The following is an 18,393-nucleotide window of genomic DNA, read 5'->3' on the forward strand; positions in this document are numbered from 1 at the left end:
CCTTTGATCTGGCACCTTATCAAATGTTTTTTGGAAATCCAAATACAGTGCATCTACAGGCTCCCCTCTATCCCCCGCACATGCTACCCCTTCAAAGAACTCTAATAAATTGGTGAAACATGATTTTCCTTTCGTAAAACTATGCTGACTCTTCCCAATTACTTTGAGCTTTAAGTGCCCAGCTAAGTGCCTAGTCCTTAATGATCAACTCTAAAACCTTCCCCATGACAGACATCAAGCTAACTGGCCTAGAGTTTCCTGTTTTCTGCCTCCATTCCTTCTTGAATAGTGGGGTTATATTGCTACTTTGGAGTCTGATGGAACCTTTCCAGAATCTAGGGAATTTTGGAAAATTAGCACTAAAGCATTTACTACCTCATTAGCCACCTGTTTTAAGGCTCTAGGATTAAGTCCATCTGGATCCGGAGGCTTGTCAGCCTGCAGCTCCATCAGTTTGCTCGGTACTGTTTCCCTAGTGATTGTAATTTCACTAAGTTCGTCTCTCCCCTTCACCTCCTGATTACAGCTATTACTGAATGCTTTTAATAGCCTCTATGGTGAAGACAGAAACAAAATATTTCCTTATTTCATCCGCTATTTCCTTATTATCTACTATTAACTCCCTATTCTTACTCTCTAGAGGACCAACACTCACTTAACCTGCTCTTCATGTTTAAAAACCTGAAGAAACTCTTTCTATCTGTTTTTATATTTCTAGCTAGCTTTCTCTCATACTCTAATTTCTTTCTCCTGATTAACCTTTTAGTCATTCTCTGTTGTCCTTTATATTCTGACCAATCATCAGACCTGCTACTCACCTTTGCGCAGTAATATGTTTTTTCCTTAAGTTAGACACTTTCCCTTACTTCTTTAGTTAACCACAGATGGTGGGTCCTCCCTTTAGAATTTTTCTTTGTAGTAAGATTTGGACTATTCTGAAATATCCCCTCAAATGTCTACCACTGCTTCTCTATAATCCAGAGATTATAACCTTTGAGGTTCTTCTTTTCAATTTAGTGTCTAGCCCCTCATACTCTCTATGCAGAATCTCTTCCCTAGTTCTACCAATGCTATTGATACCTACATGGACCATGACAACCTGATCCTCCCCCTCCACCAGCAAGTTCCTCTCCAGCCTGAGCAGGTGTCCCGAACCCTGGCACCGAGCAGGCAACACAGCCATCTGGACTTTCGCCCTTTGCTACAGAGAACAGTATCAATCTCCCTCACTATACTGTCCCCCACTACCACTACCTTCCTTTTTGCTCCCCCCACTTGAATGGCTTCCTGTACCATGATGTCATGGCCAGTTTGCTCATCCACTCTGCAGCCCCTGCTTGCATCCTGAGAGAACCTCAAACCTATTGGACAATTGCTATGGCTCACTCTCCTGCACTCCTGCCCTCTGGGTCCCCTTACCAGCCTCACTTGCAGTGTGACACCTTCCTGTCTCTGACCACTGACCAAATCAGAGGACCCTATCCTAAGTGGCGTGACTGCCTCCTGGTACAAAGCATCCAGGTAACTTTGCCCCTCCCCAATGTGTCACAGAGTCTTTAGCTCAGCATCCACCTCAATGACTCTGAGCCAATGTTCCTCATGCCGCAAACACTGCAGACATGTTTGCCCTGGATCACAATGTGATCCAGTAGCTGCCACATGCTGCAGCCTTGATACATCACCTGTCCTGTCATCCTTAATGTATTTTAAATGATTATTTAATTATATTAATCACTTACTTATGTTTCTTTTTTATATTTTATTAACTTTACCCCCAATTTGTATACTATTTTAAACCTTAGGGATAGAATAGAACTTACCCACTTAACCAGATACTCACCAAACAGCTAGCTTCTCTCCCTGTAGTAGAGCAAGAACCAATTCCTATGAGGCAAAAAGATAGAAAAAAGAAACGAACACCTCCTTCTCCGAACTCCCCCTCTCACCAAACTCCAAGTCTTCACTCCGATGGCTCAGCTGTGCTCCGTTTGCCTTGGCTGCACTAAACAGCCCTTAATTTATAGTAAACTGAATTAGGGCTACAGTAACCAGATTCAACCAGTTAGCCAGTTACCTACTCAGCTCCTATAGCTGAGAGTGAGTTTACCCTGTCTAAACTGCAAGAAAGAAAGAGCTTAGCCTGCTTACAAAGTACTTTCCAGTTATTGCTAATTACAGACTAGATTAGATTTTAAGAGGAAAATTTAAGAACAAAACTAACGCTTAAAGCTCCCCCTCTTACCAAACTCCAAGTCTTCACTCAGTTAGCTCAGTTGATGTTGTTGTTAATGTTGAAAGGCACCAACTGTCAGGGCCCAGATCACCACAGATGTAGGTGTGATCTTGTCCATCAGGTGTGCGAAGAGAGCAGTTCCATGTCGCTGCTTCCTCCTTCCAGGTTGCCATCTCCATTCCCTGAACCCATGCTGTTCCAGGTCTCCTTATCAGTCTGATATTTTTTTAAACCCATCCCAGCTTCTTTCTGTTTCTCCATGCTTCCTGTTGATTGTGATGTCACTATGATGTCACTCGATTTCTCCTGTTTGATCTGGTCTCTAGTCAGGTCCGATGCTGTTGTCTCCAGCCAGGTTCTTCACCCATTCTCTTTCTCTCTTATCCTTCCTGCACTACTGCTGAAATTTCTCACTACAGACTTGAAACAAAAGTCCCTAGTGGATCCTAACAAGAATTCCAATGTAATGATGATCAGTGCTAGTTATTTAATTGACCACAAGGAATGTGTCTTATTTATGATTGCTATGAGCTGTATTTGACAGTGGAGTACAACAGTGTCAGACTACTTGGTGTTTTCCTCTTGGTGTTGCATGTTACTTACTTTCAGCTTTGCCTCTACTGTATCAAGCTTTCTTTTCTCCAGTTGAAATGCTCCTTTCATTGTCTCCAGCTGTTCTTTCAAGAACATCCATCGGTATTCTGATCTCTCCAGCTTGAAAAAAAAGGGAAGAACTTGCATTTATAAAGCATTTTCCATGAAATCTGAATGTCAGCAAGTGATTTACAACCAATGAAATACTTCATAAAGCGCAGTTACTGTTGTAATGTAGGGAACATGGCAGACAATTTACACACGTCAAGCTTTAAGTGAATATTATCAAATAAAATTTGACACTAAGCCACAAAAAGAGATATACAGGCAGATGACCAAAGTCTTAATCTAAGAGTTAGTTTTTAAGGAATATCTTAAAAGAGAAAAGAGAGGAAAAGCATCAGAGAGGTTTAGGAAAGGAACTCCAGAAATTAAGGCCTTGTCACCTGAAGGTAACGTGCAAGGATTCAGTGTCAGAGGAGAGACAATAGCTCAGATTTTTGCTCCTGAGACAGGTGTTCAGAGTTGGGAGGTTTCATAGTTCATTGCACCCGCCTCATAAAAAAATGCCCTGAATAACAGGGTCTTTGTTCTGTGGGGGGAGGGGGGACAAGGCCACGGGGGTGGGGGGGCAGGTACATGACGGAGTCAGGCCCACTGTCCCCAGGAACAGTTCTGAGGTAGCCACAGGGACTGTTCAATGTCAAGGCAGGCTGTTTAAAAGGCCTGTCTCGGTGCTCTGAGACTTCGCCCAGTTGTGTGGTTAAAAATTAGGCCCTCTAAGCCTCTCATTCCTACACCCCCTCATTCCTCCACTCACTCCCTATACCGCATCCATGCCAATGCATCTGAATGCATGCCCCTCACCACTCCCAATGGCCCCTCATACCCTCCATTCCAACCCATGCCCTTCTACCCGTCCCCCCATGGCCCCTCATACCCTCCATACCAATCTATTCCTCCATTCATCCCCATGGGCCCTATAGTCCTTATATCAACTTAGTGCCAACTCATGATCTCCTCACTCATCTCAATGCCCCCTTATAGCCCCTATGTCAACTTAATCCCAGCTCATGCCAATACATGACACCCCACTCACCCCCATAGCCCTTATACTCTCCACACCAACACACCATCCACCATGGACAGTCCTCAGGAGCCATGCTGAGATGAAATGAAGTTCTAAGTATCTATTACAGGCTTCATTATATATATTAAAAGAACTCTCATTGATTAAAACCCATTCAATACATTTACATTCCCTCACGTACATAATCCCATATAAAAACAAACATTTGTATTCATAAGCCCACAACAAAGACAGCTAATCCCTTACTAACCTCTTGGAGTTGTCATTCAAACTGTGAACTTACAGCCCCCGACTGTGATGATAGGTTATGGAAGCAGTCAACGAGTATTAATATTATAATAACAATCCTCAGGCTTATGTGACAAATAGCTATTGAAACTAAAAATGCTATGGGCAGAATCTTCTGCGTGTTGGGTGGCCTGGTCAGGAACAGGCGCGGGCGGGCGTGGAGCCAATTGCCACCCGCGATCAGCTGCGCACTATCATTTTACGTGGGCGGGCCAATTAAGGCCCGCCCAGTGTGATGCGCGCCTGGTAGCACTCAGCGCTACTTGTGTGGGCGAGTGGGGGAGGAAGAATTGGGGCCTGCGCTTTTTCGCGGGCAGAAATCTCCCTGGGCATAAAGCTGCCTCAGGGAGATTATGTTCAGTTTTAAAGTTTGAAAAAAAGAACAAAATTGTTCAGACATATCCCCTCACATGAGCTGGGATATGTTTATGAATTGTCAAATATTTATTTATTTATTTAATAAAACCTTCATGAAACCTCATCCACCCGTGGATGAGGTTTCATGGAAAACGCGAAGGTCGCTTGGGCTCTTCGCCTGCCCACCAACCTTAAGGTTGGATGGGCAGCCCTGTCAATTGCCTATTTTGGTTCATTAATGGCCTTAGCAAGCCTTTGACAGTTCGGCAGGCGCGCAGCCGACTCAGGTGTGCGTGCTCTGAACAAAAGATTGAAATGATGCACGGTGATGTCAGGACACACGCCCGACGTCACTGCATGTTATTTTACGTGTCAGCGTGCAGGGCTCACCCTGTGTGCTGAAGAGAAAATTCTGCCCATTTCTTTTCAACTCAGACACAGCAGGCTAGTTTTTATTTTGAAAATTTAAATGTCAGGGGATTTAAGTAACTTGACAGTTCCACAGAACATTCATGTCTCCTCTTAAAAATCCAAAGTCACACACTGTGGGAAATGGACCTCGATCCAGTGAAAATGTGGTTTGTATGAACTCAGTTCAAATGGTCCTGCTGGGTTCAGGATCCTGCCGTGCATGAATCACATCCTGTCCCCTTTTCCCTACTGGCGAAAATTGGATTTGTCAGAAATGGGGACAGGACTTCTAGATCCAGGGTCCCAGTCCCATTTTGGATGAGGCACAGAATATTAACAACTCCATTAAATCTAGGCCAATATTTTAGAGGGCTGTAGGGCTGAAGGAGATAACAAAGATATGGAGGGGTGAGGCCATGGAAGAATTTGAAAACAGGGATGAGAATTTTAAAATTGAGATGTTGCTGAACCAGGAAGTATAAAAAGACTAACATTTATATAGCTGCATAGACCAACAATAATAGCTTGCATTTATATAATGGCTTTACCATAATAAAACAACTTAAAGCACTTCACAAGAGTCTACTCAGACAAATATTAATACCTGGCCAAAGAAGAAAACTTTAGGACAGGTGAGAAAAAACTTGGTCAATGAGGTAGCTTCTAAACATGGAGAGAGAAAGATGATGAGATTTAGGGAGGGACTTCCAAACCAGAGGGCCTAGTCAGCTGAAGGTAGGAAGAGGTCAGATTCAATGTCCAATTAACGCAGAGTCAGCAGATGTAACACCAGTGGACACACAATTAAGCCTCCTGGTCCTGGAATCAGGTGGGTGTTGAAGAATAATCAATGTTCCTGCGTCTGATTGCTGCAGTACCTCTCTTCTCTGGAAGGGAGTGCTTGGGCAATGGATGAGGCTACGATTAGACTTGGCTGAGGTGGGCCCACAATCAAGTAACTGGTAGATGCTTATGAAGTATGACACTTGGATGAGTTACTGGGACCAAACTCCAGAATTTGCAAGTATGCACAGCATACCAATTGCAAAATTATTTTGCAATTTGCATCAGCCTTTAGCTTGTAATAGAGTGGCAGAGTTTATTAATACATGAGGTTTGGATGAAGACAAAGTGCTGGTGCTGTATCCAGCAACTTCATATGGTTGTGCACAAATTAAGCCATTGTACACATAATATTTTAATATAGAGGAGGCAATTTGGCCTTTCTCATTCATAATCCTCTTATATGAGGATATGCTCATCCATTTCTCTATCATGTGTTGCAATTGGTTCAGCATTAATTTGTGGTAAAAAATTCCATATCCTAAAACCCACTGGGTCAACAACAACAACAAAATCCCAACGAAAGTTTGTGCCAACTTAATGGCAAGTTAGGAACATAGACTCAGGGCCAGTACATGAAACATAATAGGGTGTAATAATGAAATCCAGGAAATCATTTCTAATATTGATGGAGAGCACAGTTCCATGTCACCAGCCTGTACTCAGGAAATTACCTCTGGAAGTAATTCATAATAATGGAGGGACCACAAAGGTGCAAAATAGAAAGTGTCAATGCTTAAAAAAAGTCAGTTTCGAAAGGGCATGTTGAAACCAACAGGATATGGGAACCAGATGTACAAAGTGCACCATGTGATACCAATTCTTTCCCAAACTAAAGCTGCTCACTGACCAGCTGTTTGAGAGAGTCAGCTGATTGAAGAACCCGTTTATTCTCCTGCAGGAGGAGGGATTCTCTTGCTCGAAGTCTGTAGAAAAGAAGAAAATATCAGTGATTAGAGCGGTAGTATATAATATAGTTTATAATTCAAAACTGGTTTGATGCGGGTAATTTGGCAGTGCAGTGCACTAACTGTGTCATGGCCTATTTGGGATAAAACTTATTGACTGGAATCATCTGAATAGAGAGTTCAACTCTGAGTCATAATGTCAATAAGACATGAATTAATCATGGGGGTGGTTTCATAACCAAAGATGAACTTCAGGGCATCCATAGTCCAAAATACTTGTGGCTTTTCGTTTCTGTTCGTTAGGCAGCACATATACTAAAATTGGAATGATACAGAGAAGGTTAGCATGGCCCCTGTGCAAGGATGACAGGCAAATTCGTGAAGCGCTAAAAAAAACAGAAGGGGATCCAAGAGGAAATAAGGGTAAAGTAGCTTTGGTACTAGACTAAAAACTGGGGAGTCAAGAGGCCAAATCCTACCAATTAAAGGGAGAGATGTCTGACAGTTAGTTTAAAAGTTAGAAGTTAATAATACATACTCTTGAGACTGTATGGATATTGTAGGTCATGTCGGTGGAGTTTACATGGATTTTGAATGCCAGCAGAACCTTGGGAGCAAATTACTGGCTCCTAATCAGTTCTTTTATGCAATGTGCAGTGTGAACTGTACAGAATTTACAGATTAATATATTGCATCCCAAAAAATGTCCCAATTGGGACATGTATCTTGCACACATGTAAATCACTTTCAAGTGTTTGAGAACAATATAGCAAAGCCACCGGCATTCCTGAATGTTGTCCAGGCCTGGCTGCATCACTGAACGTCAAGCTTCTGACCTTATGGTGAAGTAAAGTAATTGATGAAGCAGCTGGTGTGGGACTTATAATACTATCCCGAGGAACACATGCAGAAATGTCCTAGGACTGAGATGTTCAGCCTCCAACAACCACAAACATCTTCCTAGGTATGACTCCAGCCAGTGGAGTGATTTCTTCCAGATTCCCATTGACTTCAATTTTAATGGGGCTCCTTGGTGTCACACTTGGTCAAATGCTGCCTTGATATCAGGGTCAGACACACTCACCTCACTCTGAAATTCAGCTCTTTGGAAGCAGTTCAGAGAAGGTTCACTAGGTTGATTCCTGGGGTGAAAGGAATGTCTTATGAGGAAAGATTTAACAAGTTGGCCTGTGTTTATTGGAGTTTAGAATAATGAAATGTGATCTTATTGAAATATATAAGATTCTGAGGTGGCTTGATGCTGAGAGGATGCTCCCTCTCATGGGGGAATTGTTTAAAAATAAGGGCTCTCCCATTTACGATGGAAAGGAGGAGAAATTTCTGTTTCTCAGAAGGTCGTTGGTCTTTGGAATTCTCTTCCACAGAAAGCAGTGGAGGCTGGGACATTGAATATACTCAAGGCCGAGTTGGACAGATTTTTGATCTAAAAGGGAGTCAAGAATTATGGGAGCAGGCAGGAAAAGTGGAGTTAAGGCAACAATCAGATCAGCCATGATTTTATTGAATGGCGGAGCAGGTTTGAGGGGCTGAATAGCCTACTCCTCCTCCTATTTCTTATAATCTTATGATTTTATCCACGTTTGAACCAAGGCTGTAATGAGGTTCGGAGTCAGGTGATCCTGGCAGAATCCAAAATCAACATCAGTGAGTAGGTCATTGGTGAGTAAGTGCTGCTTGGTAGCACTGTCAGTGACACCTTTTATAACTTTGCTGATGATTGAGAGGAAATTGACAGGGCAGCAATTGGCTGGCTCGGGTAGGGTTATGTGGACAGGATGCACCTGGGAACCTTTCCTCATTGTTGGGTAGATGCCTGTACTGAAACAGGTTGGTTAAGGATGCAGCCAGTTCTAGACTGCAGGGCTTTAGTACAACAGTCAGCTGTATCCAGCGCCTTCACCCGTTTCTTGATATCATGTGGAGTGAATCCAGTTTGCTGAAGACTGGCATCTATGATGCTGGGAACCTTGTAGGAGGCTGAGGGTGATCATCCAGTTGGCACTCTGGTTGCAAAAACAACAGCCTTATCTTTTGAACTGAGATTCTAAGCTCCCTCATCATTGAGGATGGGGATGTTTATAGAGCTTCATCTTCTGGTTAGTTGTTTAGCTGTCCACCACAATTCATGACTGGATGTGGCTGGACTGCAGAGCTTTGATCTGATCTGTTAGTTGTGGGATAGCTTAGCTCTGCCTATCACATGCTGCTTCCATTGTTTAACTTCACTAGGTTGATACCTAATTTTTAGGTACGTCTGATACGTCTCCGCAATCCTTATTGAACCAGGATGATCCCCTGGCTTGATGGTAATAGTAGGAGGTTGTGTCCAGCCATGAGATTAGAGATTGCGGTTGAATACAACTCTGCAGCTGATAATGGCTTATAGTGTCTCATGGATTCTGAGTTTTGAGCTGCTAAAAGACTGTTCTAAATCTATCCCAGTTAGGATGGTGGTACTAATGATGGAGAATATCCTATGTGTGAAGACAGGACTTCATCTCCAAGTCATTCATGGTGATTGACATTGAAGTCCCACAAGTCTGACAAACTTGATTGAGTTCTTCAATTAACAAAGACGGCTAATGCAGAAGATAATGCAAACAAAATTGAAGCCCATGGACTATAGGGGTAGTAACTGTATGGATATGAAATTGCCTTGAAACACAAGCAAAAGAAGTAGCACTTACTTTTCGATCTCAGCCCACATCACACCCTTCTCATTCCTGAGGGCCGACAGCTCCACAGTGGCAGCTATGAACTCTGATTGCAGGTTTGTCAGCTCTGTAAGAGCATTTTCCAAAGAACAGGCCTCTTCCATTGACTGGGTGCACTCTTTTCCCCTACTCCGCAAGACCAGAATTTGGGCAGTGCTCACTTCACCAAATGCCTGCTCCAGCTCTTCAATAGAGCAATCCAGCATACTTAATCCATTGATCTCAATTAACCTGGAAACAAAGCAGTGCGATTACGATTCTCATATGTTAAAAGACATTCGGACATAGCTAACCAGCCAACAAAATCAATATAGTATTAAAATTACTGTGCATGCAAACACTTTTTATTCAATGTCTCCTTTTTAGGATGTTTGGTCAACATATAACTTTGAAACTATAAGTGCAAATATTCAGTATTGAAAGCAAGGAAGTTGTGCTAAACATTATAAAATATTTGTTATGCGTAAGCTGGAGTGGTACATCCAATTCCAGTTCCAGATTTAGAAAAGACCTTGGAAGGGGTACAGAGGTTTTCCGGAATGGTACCAGGGATGAAGAGTTTCAGTAATGTGGAAAGATTATAGAAGCTGGGATAGTTCTTCTGACAGAAGAGGTGAAGGGGAGATTTAATCAAGATGCTGAGAGGTTTTGATAGATAGGGTGAAACTGTTGCCAGTAACAAGAGGATTGGTTACCAGATGACACAGATTTAAAATAGTTGACAAAAAAAAATCCAGAAGAGAAGAAAATTTTGTTTACTGAGCCCATTGGTGGCGGGCGTGATAGGTGGCATGCATGGAAAATATGGTGCGACCTGCTTCATGACGGCGTGAAGGCAGGTCGCGATCGTCTGCTCAGCCTGCCAACGGCATTTCCCGCCATCAGTCAGTGGGGAGCTAATTGTAATACATCAGCATATAATTAAAAGGCCATCCCACCAGGCTCTTGGAACCCCGCCGTATCGTCTGTCCATGTCAGCGGGAAAACACACTGACGTGTTTCACAACAGCACGCAGGCAGCGTGCAGTTGGCGGCTTTCACTTTGGGGGAACTGAGGTGAGTGAGCAGCAGCGTTCTCCATAACTCACCTGTTGTTACAGGCCTCAGGGGTGCCGAAGGGCAGGGGCAACTGATGCCTGGCCCCAGAGACAACTGCTGGAGGGGGGGGTGGTAGTGGAGTGTCTGGGGACAAGTGCTGGCCAGCCTTGGAGGTGACCATTGTCAGCGGGGGGGGTCAACTGCTGCCCTGGCGTTGCATCCTGCACACAGGGAATCGAGGTGGGGTTCAGGGTAAGCGAGGGAAGTGGCCATGCATTAGGGACACCTGTATAAACTGACCATGCGTCTGCAACTGAGACAGATCAGGCTCAGCCACAGTGATATAATTGAGGCCGGGCTCCTAGCCTGCCCGCCCAATGCAAGTGTTAGGGGGAATAAAGGGGTACAATAAGAACTTATTGAAAGGGAATGAATTACTTAAAATCTCCAAGCACATTGGCAGTTAAAGGTTACCAGATGAACCTTGCACAGCCTTAGGGCCTGCAAACAATAGAAAGGCCTTGGGAGCCAGACTGGAGTCAGAGGATGGCAATAACAACTAAGATTAAGTGTGCTCTTCAACAGGTAGGGAAAGAACAGATGGTCCTAGTTTAGGTAGGAGGGAAGGTCTCTGCCTGGGTGAAAACAAATAGGGACATACAGTGCATGTACTTGTTACCAGAGATGTCTGTTTAATGTAAACCTCTATGTTGACAAGATCGGAATCTGGAAACTGTTCTTGAACGTGACCAATAATGTATAAATATGTCGAATACTTGTAATTTAGTAGAGTGCTATCTCAAGCTGCATTGAGATTGTTCTTCCCTTGCAATTGCTCGAATAAATGATCGTGACCTGTAACTGAGCCTCCTGTGGTGTGTTTGTCAAAGTGACCACAACACAAGAAACGCAGAGGCATCAAAGAGCCACCAAGCGCTCCATAACTTACCCCCATCCCCCCTGGCACAGACTTTGAGTCTGGCACCACTTTAATTAGACCACAGAACAGTTGGACTGCACACGTTGTACAATCTCATCGCCAACACTGGCCATAGATCTTCACATTGCAGTTGTGAATGTTTGACTCCAGTCTGGCTTATGACAGCGCCAATACCCTCTGTGAGAATGCTCCTGTCATACAGACGCAGTGGAAGCCCTGATAGTCACTCGATCGCAGGAGGATGATGACAACATGCATTGACGACACTGCATAGACCTTCACATAGCATCTGAGGATGTCTGACTCCTGTCTGGCTTGTGCTTCCTGATCAGGGCCATCTCAGAGATGCAGCCATGAAAGTTTAGACGCATCTGATGCTGTGTCCGCCTTCAGCACCTCAGCCTTTCAGGAGCTGGTGCACAGCATCACTGGTCGCAGATGCTGGTGTGATGGGGGCCAGCCCCACCTTAAAGGTGGTGAGAGAATACATAGAGAATGAGAGAACTCTGTGGCGCCTGCCCGCTACATTCTGGCAGCAATGACCATCACTGCCAAGGTGCAGGCATCAGGAATGTTTCCAGGGAGTGTGAGGCTGGATCATCACTGTGGTCTGAAGGCTACACAGATCACAGGGAAGATGCCCTGCACTGAAACACCTGCCTTTTATCTTGTGCAGAAAGGTTTCACATCTGAGTGTGAACACTGCTCATCAGAACAAGGAGCCACAGGCAGGGAGACTTTTTCAGGAGTTTATTGACAATAGTGAACAGTATGTGGAAGTGATCAACATCCATTTCCAGGCTGTGCAACTGCTTTTACCTAACTTTCCTAACCCTGCTGCTACGTTTTGGTGCTCCCCGGACATCCACAGCAGAGCTGTGGCAGCTTGCTGACTGTGACGGCTTTGGCGGGTGTCCACTGGAAGGCCGAGCCTTGGTGGACCCCAGCCTGTTTTAAGGGTCCTGCTGTGTGGCAGTGGCACCGGCACCCTCCTTGGCCTGTGAAGCTGGAGCTGCAGAGGTCACAGGAAGATAAGATTTGGATGGAATCCCATTCACGTGAGCATCGCTGGCTAAGCCAGCATTTATTGCCCATCCCTAATTGCCCTTCAGAGGGCATTTAAGAGTCAACCATATTTCTTGGGTCTGGAGTCACATGTAGGCCAGACCAGGTAAGGACAGCAGATTTCCTTCCCTGAAGGACGTTAGTGAACCAGATGGATTTTTTTTTAAACAACAATCAGCAATGGTTTCACGGTCATCAACAGACTTTTAATTCCAGCTATTTATTGAATTCAAATTTCACCAACTGTCATGGTGGGATTTGAACCCGGGTCCCCAGAGCATTACCCTGGGTCTCTGGAATTCTAGTCAGTGACAATACCACTATGCCCCCGTCTGATGATGATGACCATGAAACCATTGCCGATTGTCATGAAAACCCATCTGGTTCACTAATGTCCTTTAGGGAAGGAAATCTGCTGTCCTTACCTAGTCTGGCCTACAGGCCCAGGGCAATGTGGTTGACTCTTAAAACGCCCTCTAAACAAGGGCAATTAGGGATGGCCAATAAATGTTGGCCTTGCCAGTGACACTCTCATCCCATGAATGAGTGAAACAAAAGAAAAATTGGACTAGGAAGAGCTCAGGCATTTTCCCTTTGACTGTCTTATGGTTTTAATCTTCAGAGTACCTTCTCCTAGGTGGGCTATAACCAAGACCAAATCAATGTTTCAGGGATAGATAGAGGTGTGGGGTTAGACACAATGATACAGTAGATCAGGGACAGAGAGAGGTGTAAAACTAGACATAAATAATGTGCATCAGGGACAAAAACAGGTGCAGGTTTGGACATAGGGATGGAGCGCATCAGTATTAGGGAGAGGTGTAGGGTTAGATTCAGGGATTTATAGAAGTGCAGATACAGAGAAAGTGTATCGGGGTAGATAGAGATAAGAACATAAAAAATAGGAGCAGCAGTAGACCATTTGGCCCTTCGAGCCTGCTCTACCATTCAATAATATCAGGGAATTTCAGACTGTGGCCTTATCTCCACTTTCCTGTCTGCCCTCCATAAGCCTTTGTTGATCAAAATTCTGTCTAACTCAGCCTTGAATGTACTCAATGACCCAGTCCTCACTGCTCTCTGTGGAAGACAATTCCAAAGACTAACAGCGATAGACTGTTTCAAGAGTAGAGTGGGTGTAGGGTTAGGCACAGGGATAGAGAGAGTTGTGAGGTTAGATAGGCATAGGAATAGGCTATTTCAGGGATAGAGAGAGCTGTGGAGTTAGACATGGTGGGCTAGATGGATAGAATGCATCAGGGCTAGATGAAGGTGTAGGGATAGGCAGAAGATCCTACACAGGAATAGGGACTTACAAGATGTAGTGGGAGGTTCTCAGAGGAAATGCTATCACTGGGCCGATGGTCACTGAGTGAATCAGGGCTATATAAACAACCACACAATTGTAGAATCAGAGCATGAATCAGCCTATTTTCACGCTTCCTGAAGTATCTGGGTTATTATTGTACTTACAGATCCCCTGTTGTGAGTGTTGGTATCGCAGATGATGTCACCATCGGAACACCCGTTGAGTCAATGTTCACAGTGAAGCCCCACTCTCTGAAATCCATGTCAATATCTATCTGTAGCAATTGGCCTGATGAGGGAACAACTGATGATAGAGGTTTCTTTCCCTGTTGTAGCAAGCTCTGTTGATTAAAACTGAAGTTAGAACCTTGTGCTTTTTTCTGCCCAAGAGTGAAAGCAGATCTTTGGGTGAGAAATCAATTGACCAACATTGGTAGTTCTCTGTTCTACAGAGCTTCTTGTTTTGAGATAGGCACCACAAAGCATTTTACAGGGGCAGGTGCTGACAGTGATTAGGAGGCAAAAAGAAGAGAAGGGTTGGGTGGAAAAATTCATAGTTAGGTAGAACTTGGGTTTATAAAGCACCTTACCTGAATCCATTTGTTTAGAAAGCAAAAAAAAAGGTGATCACATTACTGGGGGTATTCTATAGGTCTTTAAATAGCAGGGGGTGGATAGAGAGAAGAGAAAATCTGCAGAGAAATCAAATGGGCAAGAACTATGGAGTGGTGATATTAGGGGACTTTAGTTACCCAAATATCGATTGGGATAATGTTAAAGTAAAGGATAAGGAGGGGGATGAATTTCTGAAATGTGTTCAGGAGAACTTCCTTAACAAGTATGTTCTCAGTACAACTAAAAATTAATCAAAACTGGATTTGGTGCTGGAAAGTGAGGCAGGCCAAATGGATCAATTAAATGTGGGAGAACATTTGGGTAAGAGTGTTCATCAGAAAGTTAGTAATGGAGAAGAGTAAGGAATAATCTACAGTAGAACTTCTAAATTGGAAGAGGGCTAACTTCAATGGGATGAAAGGGGATCTAGCCAGGGTGAAATGGAAGCAAAGATTAACAGGGAAAACTGTTATGCAACAATGGGTGAACTTTAAGGAGGTGTTGTTTCAGGGACAGGATAGGTACATTCCAACATGGGTAAAAGGTAGGGGAACCAAAGCTAGGGCTCCTTGGATAACAAAGGAGATAGAGAATATGATGAAACAAAAATGGTTTATGAGCATGTCAGGTGAATTCTTCATGCGAGAACTAGGCCAAATACAATAAAAGTTGAGAACATTGCTGAAGAAGAAAGTAAGACTGGCAAAGAGACAATATGACAATAGAATGGCAACTAACAAAAAAGGGAACCCAAAGATCCTCTACAAGCATGTAAATAGTAAGGGGCCTATTAAGGACAAACAAGGTGATATATGCTTAGAAACACAGGATAAGGCTAGAGTAATTAATAAGTACTGTTACAATCCAGTTCAGGACAGTTAACATTCAAAGAGAAATCTGAACACCTTGGTTTAACTATTGGAACTATGCCGCAAGATTTTTTAACAAAACTCAAACTTTATCATATATATATATATATATATAAAAGAAGTAAATAAAACAAGCACCAATAACTTAGCAGGATGGTTTATAACTGTTATGCATTCAGGTTTACTTCTTACTTCCCCCAAGAATTCTGTTATAAGACACATCAATCTTAAAGTTATTCACTTCTGTAGGAATCACCCATAAGTATACCACAGTCCGCTGGAGATTTCTCCTCAGCTCCAGCTATTCTCATAGGTAAAACTTTAATTTACCATCTCTTCACTGTGGATGCCTCAGATTCTTGTTCTGGTTACTTTTCTAAAACTTCCAAGCTAATCTGCTTGTAGCTTTCTTTGCCATAAGGCTGTGGGGACCATTGTAGATTCTCTCCCTAGTTTCAAACTAGGTAATCTTCCAGCTTCTGTTCCTTCACAAAATTCAAACTGAGATTGAACCTCACCTGCAATCTACACAGTCAATGACAATGTTAGTTCTTTACTCTGTTTACAGTGCAGGACTATTTAGCTATCATTTACTTTGACTATCTTCTCTGCGTGCTGCAAACAATACAAGGTCCTAACTGCAACTAGCTCTCTTAGCAAGCACCTTGAAATTGAAATCAGAGAACCTCTCTAAGCTCCACGCATATCCATGACAATGTAGCATGGTAGGCTGTCCTCAAACTGACCTTTAGATTAATTATCGCTCATTTACAATTTCTTCTTTATCTGATGAAGTAAATGGGTTTTACAACCTTTTAGGGTTTACTGAATGCTTTTAAACTAATTTAACTCTAGCGCCCAAAACAAAATATCTCTATGGACTGCCATCACAGCAAGGGTTGCAGACATCATATCTCCATCTCCTCAGCTAAGTAATCCCACCTCCTGTTTTCTAACTCTTCTATTCTGACTTGATTGAACAAACATGGGTCAGCTTTTGACCTGCAATTTCTTGAGGTGTTTTGGCAATCTCTAAAGCCCAGCATTTTACTTACCTTACCTTTACAACTACAATCTTCCCAAAACTAAAAATTACCTCTAAAATATCAACATGAACCATAAATTAAACTACTTCGTATTAGTTTTTACTGAACAAGAGGGTGTTTACAAGATATTGGGAGAGGTGGAGGTAATGGATGAGTTGAAAATTGATGGGAAGATGGTACTGGAAAGGTTTATGCTTATAGTGGATAAGTCATCTGGTTTGGATGGCTCGCATTCCAGGTTGCTAAAGAAGAAGGAGGAAATAGCCGAAGGGTTTGGCATATTATTCCACTCTTCCCTACATACAGAGGAGATGCAAAGGATTCCAGAGTGACAAGTGTGACATCCTTATCCAGAAAGTGTGTAAGGACATTGCTTGTAACACCTGTTGTGGATAAGGTTTTAGAAACAATAATCAGGGGGAAAAATCAACAGGCACATGGAGAGGTTTGAGTTAATTAAGGAGAGCCAGTATGGATTAGTAAAAGGCAAATTGTGCTTGATTGATTTTTTTTTGGTGAGGTAACAGAGAAGGGGTGAAGGGAAAGCACTGGATGTTGTCTACATGGATTTTAAGAAAGTATTTTGCAAAGTACTGCATGAAAGGCTGGTTAACAAAATTGAACTTCATGGAATGGGAGGATTGGTGTCAGCTTGGATAAAAAATTGGTTTAAGGACAGAAAACAGTGATAGTTGTTTTTCAGATTGGAGGATGGGAGACAATGATGTTCCCCAAGGTTCAGTGCACTGGACTACTACTGTTTTGCTATATATAAAACTTGGATATTAGAATACAGGGTGGAATCATCCCAGATTTGCACTAAGTGCAGTAGCGGGTATGTAAAATGATGCTTTACCCACCAGCCGCAATGGCGGGCTTTTGTGCATATTGTCTGCTTCCTGCTTCATTAATTATGCAGCCACAGGAAACATGCCGTCTCGCTGGCGAACGGTCTCTGAATTGCTCGCCACACCAATACCTCCCCATTTCCTCACTCTGGGTGCCATATCTAAACTGCAGCAGCTCAGTGCTTGCAGCTCAGGACTGCTCCAGTGAACACATGGCCCTGAAAGCCAAGAAGAATTCAGTGAACCATCACTGGAATGCCTTTTGGAGGCCCACTGTGATGTCCTCCACCCCAACTCTGGCCGCAGAAGGTCCAGCAATCCTACTGCTCTGGCTTGGAAAGCAGGGCAGTGGTGGTCAGTGACAACACTGCAGAACAGAGGTTGGCCATCCAGTGCAGCAAGAGGATGAATAATCTCATCCATGCCACCAAGGTAAGGCAACCATCTTATCACTCTGAATTCACACACGCACAAGGCCATCACACATTCACTGGCATCTCACTCACTGCCAGCTCAAAGGTGATCACCATTCACATCTCCATCTGGCCTCATCTCCTCTGGAGACTGCCTCATCAGCCCTCAACATATTGAGGCCACTTTCACAGATCAACATGTGCCCCCACACACACCCTGAGATACCCCCCTTCCCTGTTACAGCCTTCGCCCTTGTCTGAGGTTATCCTCCCCCTTCCCCAAGCATGCCATAGCCCTGCAGCAGTTGAAAAGCCACTCCCATTTTACGGCTGGTCTGGTAGGTAGAGACCTGCCCGTGTGCTCCCCGAAAAGTGATGTACCGCCTGTGATGCCTGGCGTGATGACCACCTGAAGCAAGGTTGGCAAACAAACCTCTAAGTCCTGAGCTAAGCGCAGCTCACCAGCTGCATGTTTTTTTTTTACATTCATTCACAGGATGTGGGCTTCGCTGGCGGGGCTAGCTTTTATTCCCCATCCCTAGTTGCACTTGAGAAGGTGGTGGTGAGCTGCCTTCTTGAACCGCTGCAGTCCAAGTGGTGTAGGTACACTCATAGTCCTGTTAGGAAGGGAGTTTCAGGATTTTGACCCAGCGACAGTGAAGGAACGGCAATATATTTCCAAGTCAGGGTGGTGAGTGACTAGGAGGGAAACTTCTAGTTGGTGGTGTTCCCATCTATCTGCTGCCCTTGTCCTTCTGGATGGTAGTGGTCGTGGGTTTGGAAAGTGCTGTC

The 18,393-nt window shown here is 43.7% G+C and overlaps 1 protein-coding gene and 1 non-coding gene across 2 annotated transcripts in view; one reads left to right on the forward strand and one right to left on the reverse strand.

Moving 5' to 3' along the window:
• LOC144693548 (uncharacterized) overlaps window positions 1-18,393 on the reverse strand; it is a 120,080-nt gene that overhangs the window by 16,419 nt on the left and 85,268 nt on the right. The window contains exons 12-15 of the mRNA XM_078563392.1: window positions 13,976-14,190; window positions 9,433-9,690; window positions 6,667-6,742; window positions 2,837-2,947 (exon numbers count right to left, since the gene is read on the reverse strand). Coding sequence (XP_078419518.1) covers window positions 2,837-2,947; window positions 6,667-6,742; window positions 9,433-9,690; window positions 13,976-14,190 — 660 coding nt within the window. The remainder of the gene's footprint in view (window positions 1-2,836; window positions 2,948-6,666; window positions 6,743-9,432; window positions 9,691-13,975; window positions 14,191-18,393) is intronic.
• On the forward strand, window positions 7,019-7,122 carry LOC144693589 (U6 spliceosomal RNA). Its single transcript, XR_013579572.1, has one exon. It is a non-coding gene; the product is annotated as a U6 spliceosomal RNA (small nuclear RNA).

The sequence above is a fragment of the Cetorhinus maximus genome, chromosome 18, assembly GCF_964194155.1.
Source record: "Cetorhinus maximus chromosome 18, sCetMax3.hap1.1, whole genome shotgun sequence".
NCBI classification, from domain to species: domain Eukaryota; kingdom Metazoa; phylum Chordata; class Chondrichthyes; order Lamniformes; family Cetorhinidae; genus Cetorhinus; species Cetorhinus maximus.